The sequence below is a fragment of the Vigna unguiculata genome, chromosome 11 (assembly GCF_004118075.2).
Source record: "Vigna unguiculata cultivar IT97K-499-35 chromosome 11, ASM411807v1, whole genome shotgun sequence".
Classification (NCBI taxonomy): domain Eukaryota; kingdom Viridiplantae; phylum Streptophyta; class Magnoliopsida; order Fabales; family Fabaceae; genus Vigna; species Vigna unguiculata.
The window spans coordinates 39028480-39041618 of record NC_040289.1 but is presented as its reverse complement, the minus strand read 5'-3'; the positions used below and the strand labels follow the sequence as shown (position 1 = coordinate 39041618).

Genomic DNA, 13139 nt, shown 5'->3' with positions numbered 1-13139 from the left:
ATTCAATTTTCAAATTTATTTTACTATTTTTTTAACTCTTCACAAGAGCTATTTCTCTTCAAATTGGTTACGGTTTACTATGAAACAATCATATGCATTAATAGATACCGATTAATAATATACAGAATTTAAATTAAAATTTCAATAATACTAATATTGATTAATAATTTATAAGTAAGATAAAAAATAATTAATATTAAGTTGAGTTTTTTTGTTTTTTTTTATTAAATAAAAGTTAAAAGTGTGGTCGAAACTAAATATAACAAGGTGCAAGTTTGTGCACCTTATATTTTTGTTAGATTTTTCAGAATAACTTTTTTAAAAAAATAATTATATAATTTTTCAGAGTAAAATTAAACAAATATTTATAGTTATATATTAAATATTAAAAAAAAAAATTAACAAATAACTAATAAATATTTTTTAACTGGGTCAAATTCAATTCAATTAAAAAATAATCAATTTGTTTAGATTAAGTTAAATCAGATACCCGTGAAGCAAAATTTTGGTGGAAAGAAACACCAGCAAATATTAATAATGTTGGGAAGAAAAATGTTGTGGGCTAATGTTTTTCTTAATGTTCAAAACACACTGCATTCAGTTTCTGTTCATGCGAACCGTCTCAAAACGGAACTTTAGATTTCAAATTTTTTGATTAATTTTTTAGTGATATATATTCTTTTTCTAAACCATCAAAATATATAATGTACGAAAAAAATTTTGATAAGTAAATTTTAAAATTTTGTACGAAAACTTCACTTAACCGTTTATTATAACTCACTTATTTGTTTATTTTGTTTGTTAATTTTTTTCTTCAACTCAATCATTTAGTGCAAGTAATAAGGGTTGATTTTTGTAATTTATAATCAAAATTGTGATACATAAAAAAGCTTCATTTAGATAATAAAAAAAAATTCATCAGTGAATTTTAAAACTTTGTACGAACACTAATACTTAGCTCTTCATAGTGCAAGGAATAAGGGTTGATTTTTGTAACTTATAATCAAAATTGTGCCACATAAGAAATGCTTCCTTTTGGATAATAAACAAAAATTGATGAATAAATTTTAAAACTTTGTACGAAAACTATTACCTAGCTCTCCACTTAAGTTTATTATACCCCACTTATTTGCCTATTTCTTTTTTCAAGTCAGTCATCTATTGCAAGTAATAAGGACTGGTTTTTGTAACTTATAATCAAACTTAAGGTATATAAGAAGTGCATCTCTTTGGATAATAAATAAAAAATTGATCATTAAATTTTAAAACTTTGTACGAAAACTAATACCTAGCTCTCCACTTAATTGTTTATTATGTCCCACTTATTTGCCTATTTTTTACTCAAGTGAATCACCTAGTGCAAGTAATAAGAGGTTTGATTTTTGTAACTTATAATTAAAATTGTGGTACATAAGAAATGCTTCCCTTTGGATAATAAAAAAAAATTGATGAATAAATTTTAAAACTTTGTACGAAAACTACTACCTAGCTCTCCACTTAAGTGTTTATTATGTCCCACTTATTTGCCTATCTTGTTTGCCTATTTCTTTCTTCAAGCCAGTCATCTAGTGCAAATAATAAAGGCTGATTTTTTTAATTTATAATCAAAATTATGTTACATAAGAACTGCATCCTTTAGATAATAGATAAAAAATTGATCAGTAAATTTTAAAAGTTTATACGAAAACTAATACGTAGCTCTCCACTTATTTGTTTATTATGTCCCACTTGTCTGTTTTTTTTTCTTCAAGCCACCAGGTGAAGTAATAAAGGTTAATTTTTGTAACTTATAATCAAACTTATGGTACATAAGAACGGTTTTCCTTTGGAAAATAAAATAAAATTGATCGGTAAATTTTAAAACTTTGTACGAAAACTATAAGGTAGTTCTCCACTTGTTTGTTTATTATGTCCAACTTATTTGCCTATTTTTTTTTCTTCAAGCCAGCCACCTAGTGCAAGTATAGGGGTTGATTTTCGTAACTTATAATCAAACTTGTGCTACATAAGAAGTGACTCTCTTTAGATAATAAAAAAATTGACCAGTAAATTTTAAAACTTTATACGAAAACTAATACGTAGCTATCCATTTATTTGTTTATTATGCCCCACTTATTTGTCTATTTTTCTTTTCTTCAAGTCAGCCACCTAGTGCAAGTAATAAGGGTTGATTTTTGAAACTCATAATCAAACTTGTGGTATATAAAAAATGTATCTCTTTGCATAATAAAAATAAATAGATTGATCAGTAAATCTTAAAACTTTTGTACAAAAACTAATAGGTAGCTCTCCACTTCTTTGTTTATTATGCCTCACTTATTTGTCTATTTTTTTCTTCAAGCGAGCCACCTGGTGCAAGTAATAAAGGCTGATTTTTGTAACATATAATCAAACTTGTGGTACATAAGAAATGTTTCCCTTTGGAAAATAAAAAAAATTGATCAGTAAATTGTAAAACTTCGTACGAAAATTAATACGTAGTTCTCTACTTATTTGTTCATTATGACTCGCTGATTTGCCTATCTTGTTTACCCATTCTTTTCCTGAAGCCATCAACCTAGTGCAAATAATAAAGGTTGATTTTTGTAACTTATATTCAAACTTGTGTTACATAAGGAGTGCATCCTTTGGATAATAAAAAAAAATAATCATTAAATTTTAAAACTTTATACAAAAACTAATACGTAACTCTCTACTTAAGTTTATTATGCCCCACTTATTTGGCTATTTTTTTCTTCAAGCCAGCCACCTACTACAAGTAATAAGGGTGGTTGATTTTTGTAACTTATAGTCAAACTTATGGTACATAATGCATCACTTTGCATAATAAAAGCCGCCTAGTGCAAGTAACAAGGGTTGATTTTTTTAACTTATAATCAAACTTATGGTACATAACATCCTTTGGATAATAAAAAATCTTTATTAGTAAATTTTAAAACTTTGTAAGAAAATTAATACGTAACTCTCCACTTATTTGTTTATTATACCCCACTTATAGTCAAACTTATGGTAAATAAGAAGTGCATCACTTTGCATAATAAAATAAGGGTTGATTTGCATAATAAAATAAGGGTTGATTTTTGTAACTTATATTCAAACTTGTGTTGTACGAAAATTAATACGTAGCTCTCCACTTATATTTGTATTCTGCCCCATTTATTTGTCTTTTTTTTTTTTTCAAGCCAGCCACCTCGTACAAAGTAATAAGGGTTGATTTTTGTAACTTATAATCAAACTTATAGTACATGCTTCCCTTTGGATAATAAAAAAATTGATCAAACTTATAACGTTGTACGAAAACTAATATGTAACTCTCCACTTATTTGTTTATTATGCCCCACTTATTTGTCTATTTTTTTCTTCAAACCAAGTACAAATAATAAGAGTTGATTTTTGTAACTAATAATCAAACTTATAATACTACATAAAAAGTACATCCTTTAGATAATAAAAGAAAAATTAACCAGTAAAGTTTAAAACACCGCTGAATATTCTATTAATAAAATCCAAAATTTTATAAAAAAAGTTACTAATAAAATATTATGACAAGAGCTTTCGGTGAGACTCGGATAAAACAATCAGATTTATTGCTTAAAGTTGTTTGTAATGGAAAAAGGAAAATGAATTATATTACATAAGATTTTCGTTCGAGACTAATCAAGCATTCCCAATAATACTATCAGTGGGTCTATCGCAAATGAAAATACTCCATTCAAGTTACAAGAAATTAGGTGATGACAAGTAATGGTTCGAACTTTTGCGAACATTCTCAAACAGAAACTTGTCCTTGTGAAATAGTCAAAAGAAAAATGCCATAAGTTGTACAAAATGTCCATGCCAAGTAAAATGGGCATTAATATCAGACTGCAGGAAGTTGTCACCAAATTTAAGGATTTAATTCAAAGCAATTGAAAAGTCCGACAAAGCATGGTAGCCAACACCTGAGTGCTGCTATTTTTAGTATCTGTGTCTACTACGGTCCCGATCTCGCCCATAATCTCTGTCTCGGTCAACATAGTCCCAGTCTCGGTCTCGATCTCTTCCCCTGTCCCTGTCTCTGTCCCTATTCCAACTGCTTTGCCTCTCTTTGTCACTTCGCTCTCTGCTCCTGCTCTCCCCATCGTTACGTTCTCTTCCTCTGTCTCTACTTTCTCTACCATCCTTGTCTATCCCTGTCATTGGTATTGTTACACAACAATAATTCGGTTACTGCAGGTCCAATCAGTTTATAATTTCAAATTAACGTGTCAAACGATTATATTAACAAGTACATCCTCACTGATTTGCATATCTACGTCCCAATAAACCAGGAGAGTTTAAAAAGCATGGTAATTTCAAATGTATAAAATACTACAAAACTAATGACCAGCTCAGTATAATAAACATGAAACTTGATGCGCACAATCAACTACTACATAAATAGATGCACCAAGACAAACAATAACCAGTTTGATTTAGTATGCAGGGTCGGAAAGCAAAATGTATAGGCTGAAAAGGAACAAAGAAAAACATATAACACGTGAGAAAAGATAAATTATATGAAACTATGATTATAAGAGAGCATGGAACTCTATTTGAAAATGATTATTCCATCAGACCTATAACTATAATGATTATCCAGAAATGAATCAGTGTCATGGAACATGTGGGGAAAGAGTGGATGTGGGAGCTTCACTAGCTCACAAAGTATCTGTGCAGGTTCAGGTTGCTCTATAATAATAAATTATGTAGTGCAAACATTCTAGATATGCAGTAATACCTAGTTCTTCAACCTCCCAACCAGCACGTCCTGAACCAGGAAGCCCACGCGCAGCTTCAGCTTGCTGTGTTTTGGCGCGGAATTTTTTCTTTAGATTTCCAAATTCATCATACAACTCCCCATCATCCTGACAGTAAAAAACAGATTATATGACAGACATGGTATTTAAGACAGAGGTAGTATATGTTACTCTTAGTCGATCTTACTTCAGCTTCCCTCCTACGACGTCTGGTTTCTTCTATTTCCTCTTCATCAAGCTCTTTGTAACCTCCACCTCGTCCTCCTCTGTTAATCAGTCAGTATAAACTTGGTTAGGAGAATATTCGAACTTCGAAGTAACACTTTTAACACTTTCAATTCAACATATGAAAAAAAAGGGCAAATTATGATGAAGGAAATCCAATATTTTCAAAATTGAAACAAAAATGCTAAATAGTGGTTAATCCATGCTTAAAACATGTAGACTTCAGTTAATTTTACAACTAAGTTGAAATACTTCATGATATTTCACATCAAACAACACCATGGAACACTTTTTACAGTGACAACAGACCTCTAAAACACACTAACAAAAATGTATTTGAGGTCTATGCTCATATTTCATTGTAAGGTGCTTTTATGCTGTGAAAAGATAGTAAACATCTGCTAATATTTTAATGAATGAAAGCCGTGCTACATTTCTATCTAAAAAACAAATTGGTGACTTTGTGTACTTTGATATAGAGAAAAGCATGATGCCATAATTTTATCCTTGCCCCAAGGGCACTGATATACAACTAGGACACGACCATATGTGTATAATCATGGAGAGGCGGCATCAAATGATTATTCAATTTTCCACACACGTACAAATTGATAAATGAGATTTGCACAGATAAGAAATAAATAACAAATATACAGGCATTAGCAACCAACATTTTATATGCATATACTGACTTCTAAAAATCAATTTCTTAAATCTGACTGGATTAAAAAAGTGCAATGCCACAAAATGACATGGGCAATGCTCAAATGATATATAGAGACAAATCACACTACATTTGTACATAATGTGTGATATTTTGTATACCATAAAATATAACTAACAAACTATGACATGACATGCATGTTTGATTTAGCTTCTTTTTTTTTTTTCTGGAAAAATAGCTGCTTGTGTTTTCAAAAGTTCTAGCAGAAAGCTGGTAAAAAAATGATCATTTCTCTAGAATAAGCTGAATCAATCATGCAATCATGCAAACCAGTATCACAACGGAAGACAAAAGAAAAGCATTTTCTCCATAAGCCACTATGTACTTAATTAGAAATAGAAGGCATAAACAAAATCAAAATAATACCTTACACCACCCTCATTATGCCCAGGCTTATTTGTATTGCAAATATTGCATTTAGTCCGCTTCGCCCAGTTGATATTGCCACACCTAAGAAAAAAGAGCATGACAAAGGCAATTCAATACACTAAATTTTATTTAAAAAAAAAACACACAGATGACGTGCAAGTTGAATGTCGGGTATAAATACCTCAAACAGGTGTTAAGTAAAATATGACTCACAAGAAATGAAAAAACATTGTCGACACAACAATTAGTAGTGATGGAACAGAAACTAATTCCATAAACCATAGCCAAAATCACAGAATCGACACGGAAGTATGTAATGTTGCCACACATTATTATAAGAAGTGGAATTAAAATTTATGAAAACATAAAGCCAATCACGACCGAGGAAGGAGAGGTTCAAGAGCTGGGGACATAGCCTAAACCCAAGAAAGGATTACAAGATAGTCAAAGAAGTTACCCCGGTGATTATTTTCGAATAAAACCCCATGCCAAAGTTCTAACCTATCGTTTTGGTATCGACAGTCTATTGAAAATCAAATTGTCCACAGCAGTAGCAAAACCATCTGATTTCTTGTGACCCGAGTTTGGAAATGCCACCAGAGTAATACTCCATCAAATGATGGACGCTGGACTTCTTTAAAATTGACAGACAACTTGAATAGCAGCAGACAGGACAGGATGATATATTTGGCTGGAATGTGCTAGAATAGATAGTTACGGCAGAAGCTAACACACTCGGGAATAGGATCATAAATGTGGGTATAGGCAGTTTACTGCAAATGTTTAACAAACCTCTTGAAGCCAACCAAGTTCAAAAGAAGGATTTTTTATTAACTGCATCAATTAAACAGGAACTGGTAACTTGTGTTTAGGCCCCCATAATGCATGCATATAGGTTAGGTTTGTGTACCCCATGCATATAAACAGACATATTACCATAAAAAATCAATTTGACGATGTTTTTAAATTGTTTGCTAACTCTTCAAAAATAATATAACACAAAAGTAATCCATTTGATGTAGCTAAGCAGCAAGTTTTGTAAATTTATAAGAGAAATGTATTTGTTACCACTAAAATAAGGAAATTCAAATGTAAACAAAAAAATAAAACAAAAATAATTATAAGGAAATCAGATACAGAATAAAAAGCACACAAGGCCAATGCAACACAATCATACATTGGACAGGGCCAATCATTGGGACCAAATAATCCTCCACCAACTGGCCGGCCAACACCCCCTGGTTCTTGTCCCGCAGCACGTCCCTTGCCACGGCCACCAGCCCCTGAAATTCCAGCAGCACCAGCAGGACGGGCAGTTCCACAGCGGTTACACGCACCACGAAAAGCAAAGTTCACATTGGAGCAACTGCTATGACAAGAAACAACTGTTATTCTATCTGCACTAAATCATCTAAAATGACTGAATAAGTGAGTACAAGAGCAAGAAAGAGCTGCTCACCAATTTCATATCACAGACCTTGTATTCGGACACAACCAATCGCCATCTTGTTGCCAAGCTTTGCCAGAAGGATCATTTTGGCCTCTACCTCTTCCACTACCACCATTAACATCCTTAGTAGTTTCCTCTAATCCAACAACATTACCAGCAACTACAGGTTCTACTGCTGCTGAATTATATGTTTGGTCATCCTTGTTCTTTGACTCTGCTATAAAAACTCCAATTATATTGCCATGAAAATCTTTGTTGTTAAACCATTCAACAGCCGCTATAGCAGCATGTGGATCTTCATATGTTACAGTAGCATCTCCCTTTGGTTCATTAGTCTCTTTGTCTCGATATAACCATATCTTTGGTCTCCCAGTACGTTTATCTTTCTGCATAGCATGAATTATAAACGAAATAGGACCACAAGTTTCAAAATATAATGCAACATAAAAAACATGATAACATTAATACAGGTTCTCATCTTCCTTTGAGTAGAAAACACATGATAACATTAATTTGAATGATCGGCATGCTCGATGCAGAGACCCCATACCTTCACTAATCCAATGGTGCCAAAATATTCAGCCAACATATTTTCGTCAGTTCCGTAGGGCAAGTTGCATACATAGACAGACCCATTCGAAGGAGCTTGTTTTCCAGGATGGGTTGCCATGGGGTCTTAATCTCATGAAACAGAAGCGACCAGAACCGAACCACCAAAGCTCTGAAAAAGGAGCAAGCCAGTTAATTTTCCTTACGCACACATACAAATAAAGACAAAGACAAAGACGGTACCAGTTATTGACTAACCTCGGAGGAAAACAGAAAACTATCACAACCCTAACCTAACCAATGTTATTCGAGAAGTTCGACAACAAAGTTAAAACAAAAAAAATTACAGATACATAAATTACTAACAGACATAGGAGGATTTAAGGGAGGAAATTAAGCAATGTGATGAAAAACTTAAAACTGGTTTAGTAAAAAAAGAAAAAGAAACAGCGTGGTAATCGAAAGGGGGGAATCAAAGGAGAAAAGGCGTGATGAAAGATTATCGAGTTGAAACAGATGCTTAGGGAAGTTTCGGCAGGTTGAAGAATCGTACAGAGCGCAAACTCGTAACATCATGACAATTGAAAAAACAAAACAGTGGTGTAACAATTCGATAGAAAACGGGGAACATGGAAGAATAATGAGAATTGAAAGGTTTTGGCTGAAGAAAACGAAATTAAGGGCAAATAAACGAATAGAGAAAAGGGATATAGAAGTGAGATGCTCGTACCCGGAATCGGAAGAAAGAAACAGCAGTGTGTTGTGTTTTTGGTTAGATCTGCGATTTATGGCTTCTCCTCACTCCTTCAGCACTCTCACTGTTCCTCTTCTTCACCTCCAATGCCAATCCTTCATATCTTTTTTTACTCTCTCCAAATTCTTTATTTTTATTTATGTTATTTTTCGTATAATCTATAACTATATATAAAATATATAAATGGATTCTCTCTGCTCCACATCTCATAATTCTAACTTTATACTTTATAATTTAATTATTTATTAAATCTTTAAAAATTAACTGTTACTTTTACAAGTTTTTATAAAATTATTTACTTATCTTCTTCTTCTTTCTTACTATTCATCAACAGTTATTTTTTTATATTTTCTTCATACATCTTACTTTATTTTTTATAAATATACTTTTATTTTTGTTTATTAACTTAATAACATACAATATCATTAATTACTAATATAATTTAAAAAATATGTACACATGCACGATAACACATGTATTTACGCTAATAACAAATAAGACTGATGACAGTTGATATTAAATTTAGGATAAAGTAATATTAATCTTATTTAAGTTAAAAAAAAATAGAAAATAAATACACTTACTTTCATCTACGATTCTAAATAACCTCACAAATACCTATTTATCATTATTTACCCTTTCAATAAATAATATTGACACTTTTTATTATTTTTAAATAAATATTTATATTTTCGTATTTTAATTAGTGACGCTCATACTTTTTTTATGTTTTCAATAAGATGATCATTTCTTGTTGTTTACTTTACTTATAAGAAACTGTTAAGTATTTATATTCATAATTTTTGTTTTTAAAATTTTCAATTCTTCATTTAAATTTTAGTCAATATAATGTTTTTAAATAAAATTAAATATATTTTTTCCTTATATATTTGTGAAATTTAAAATTAATCTTCCCATTAAATTTTAATAAATTTAATTTTTATACATATGTGAAAATTTCGTATTTTTAACCGGATAACTTTATTTATCATTTCTAATGCATTTCAAATATCAAATAAATTTAAAAATTTAAGTTAAAAATATTAAATGTAAAAAAAAATTAAAATTAAGATTAAATTAGATTAAAATTTAAAAGATATAATAATTTCAATATATAAAGGAGATTCCCTCTTTTGTGTCCACATCTCATAATTCCAACTTTATCCTTTATAATTTAATTATTTATTAAATCTTTAAAAATTAACGGTTACTTTTACAAGTTTTTATAAAACTATTTACTTATCTCCTTCTTCTTTTTTCTCATACTATTCATCAACAGTTATTTTTTTATATTTTCTCCATACATCTTACTTTATTTTTTATAAATATACTTTTATTTTTGTTTATTAACTTAATAACATTACAATATCATTAATTATTAATATAATTCATAAAATGCGTACACACATGCGCGATAACACCTGTATTTACACGCTAGTAACAAATAACAAGACTGATGACGGTTGATATTAAATTTAGGGTAAAGTAATATTAATCTTATTTAAGTTAAAAAAATAGAAGAAAAATACACTTACTTTCATCTACGATTCTAAATAACCTCACAAATACCTATTTATCATTATTTACCCTTTCAATAAATAATATTGACACTTTTTATTATTTTTAAATAAATATTTATATTTTCGTATTTTAATTAGTGACGCTCATATTTTTTTATGTTTTCAATAAGATGATCATTTCTTGTTGTTTACTTTACTTATAAGAAACTGTTTAGTATTTGTATTTCATAATTTTTGTTTTTAAAATTTTCAATTCTTCATTTAAATTTTAGTCAATATAATATTTTTAAATAAAATTAAATATATTTTTTCCTTATATATTTGTGAAATTTAAAATTAATCTTCCCATTAAATTTTAATAAATTTAATTTTTATACATATGTGAAAATTTCGTATTTTTAACCGGATAACTTTATTTATCATTTCTAATACATTTCAAATATCAAATAAATTTAAAAATTTAAGTTAAAAATATTAAATGTAAAAAAATTTAAAATTAAGATTAAATTAGATTAAAATTTAAAAGATATAATAATTTCGATTTTCACCTAAGAGTTAAAAGGAAAAAATATACTTAACTTTAAATGAATGTCATTTGGTTAAAAACATAAAACATAATAATTTCATTAATTAAAATATAAAACAAAATATCTAAATGTATCATTATATAACAAAAATAATCATTTCATATTTTAAATGGATAATTTAAATTTAATAAAGTAAAAACTATTTATTTAATAAAATGAATAATTAAATAAATTCTCTTTTAAAATAACTTCTTCTTAGAAATCCTACATAATGTTTTAATATTATTTTTATTTATTTATTTATAATGATATACAAAGGGATTCTTGTTATAAATTAATGATTGTCCATTGATTTGATACATTTACTCATATGATTCTTTACTCTTTATGGTAAATATTTGTATTAACTAAGTTGATTTCTTTCCTTTATGGATTACATATTGTATCTATAAATATGATTCTTCCTATCAATAATAAGACACAGATGAGTTGTTCCCTATTCTCTCATTCTTTATTCTCTCTTGTTTCTTCTTTTCTTTATTATTTGTTCGTCATTCTCTATGTTATTCACTTTATTTCATAACAAGTTATCAGCACGATGCTTCAACCAATTGAGGACTAGTGGAAGCTTTTTCTCTATAACGATAGTGTTCTGCGTGTCTCAATCCAGGCTCTTTCTAATCCTTTCTCAAATTATAATTTTAACTTATATTCTTCCTCTTGCGACAAGAATTGTTTAACTTTATCAAATTTTATCTCCGTCTTATTATTTTTATTTTTATTATGACGGTGATTATTATTATTATTATTATTATTATTATTATTATTATTATTTTATGTGCTAGTTCTAAACACACGAAATGTTGCAAAAATTGGATTTGTGACCCTTGATATTACAAGGAAGAATTCCTTATATTGGATTTTAAATGTTGAAATCCTGTATAATGAATAATTTAAATTTAATAAAGTAAAAACTATTTATTTAATAAAATGAATAATTAAATAAATTCTCTTTTAAAATAACTTCTTCTTAGAAATCCTACATAATGTTTTAATATTATTTTTATTTATTTATTTATAATGATATACAAAGAGATTCTCTCTTTTATGTCTATATTTTAAAATATCAATTTTACCCTTTAAAATATAATTATTTATTAAATTTTTGAAATTTGACTATTATTTTTATAAACCTTTTTTTTCTATTTATCAATAATTATTCTCTTATCTTTTTTTTATATATTTTACTTTATCTATAACAATATAAAAGAGGATACTATCTTTTGTATCCATATTTCGTTATTCTAATTTTACCCTTAATTATTATTTTAAAAACTAATTATTTTATAAATATTTTATTTTTAACCGTTAGCCTAAAAACCTCTTTTTATTTTCAACTATTGTTTTAAAAACTTCTCTTATGTACATATTTTATTTTTCTAATTTTACAGTTAACAACTATTTTAAAACTTCATTATATATTTTTTATTGAATTGAACCGTACCGAATCGAATTGAAGTGAACCGAACTGAACTAGGCCAAACTGAACCGCACTAAACCAAACTGAAGCGAACCAAACCTAATGGAATCGGATCGGATCGAATCGCACTGAACCGAACTGAACCGAACCAGATCGGACCAGACCAAATCGAACCAGACCAGACCGGATCAAACCGTACTGAACCAAACTGAACCACTTTGAACAACACTAAACTGAACTGAACCGAATCAAATTGAACTAAACCGAATTGGACCAGACCGAACCGAGCCGAATCGGATCAGACCGAACCGAAGTGCACTGAACCAAACTAAACTGAACTGAATCCAATTTAATCGCTCTGAACCGAATCAAACCAGAACCACAATGAAACAAACCGGATCAAATCGAACCGAACTGGACCGAACCTAGTTGAACCAAATTGAACCGAACTGAACTTAACCGAATTAAACTGAACTGAACTTAAGTACTCTTTAAGTTTCTGAATTTGAAAACACCCTCAAAAAAATAGGAGAAAACTTAAGAAAGAATTTTACACTTTCATAATTAATTAATATAGAGTAAAAGGATAGTTGCTTTGTAATGGACGTAAAAAATGTCACACCCAAAAGTTTTTTCAGCACCAACACCACAATTTTGAGGTCCCTCTCAAACAAATGAAACATAATGTTTTTCCTCAAATTAAATATAACAAGTGTATAAACAATAACATAAACAAACTGTATACTTTCAATAAAAACAACAT

At 29.1% G+C, this 13139-nt stretch overlaps 1 protein-coding gene across 1 annotated transcript; it reads right to left on the bottom strand.

The window, feature by feature from the left end:
* Positions 1-3689: 3689 nt before the first annotated feature.
* Positions 3690-8966, bottom strand: LOC114168120 (transcription initiation factor TFIID subunit 15). The gene is made up of 8 exons (XM_028052842.1): positions 8826-8966; positions 8097-8267; positions 7574-7932; positions 7274-7462; positions 6094-6177; positions 4966-5044; positions 4760-4886; positions 3690-4172 (listed from the first exon to the last, which is right to left on the bottom strand). Exons 2-8 carry the CDS (start codon positions 8214-8216, stop codon positions 3958-3960), a joined length of 1173 nt encoding a protein of 390 aa, XP_027908643.1. The 5' UTR covers positions 8217-8267; positions 8826-8966; the 3' UTR covers positions 3690-3957.
* Between the last annotated feature and the right edge of the window lie 4173 nt (positions 8967-13139).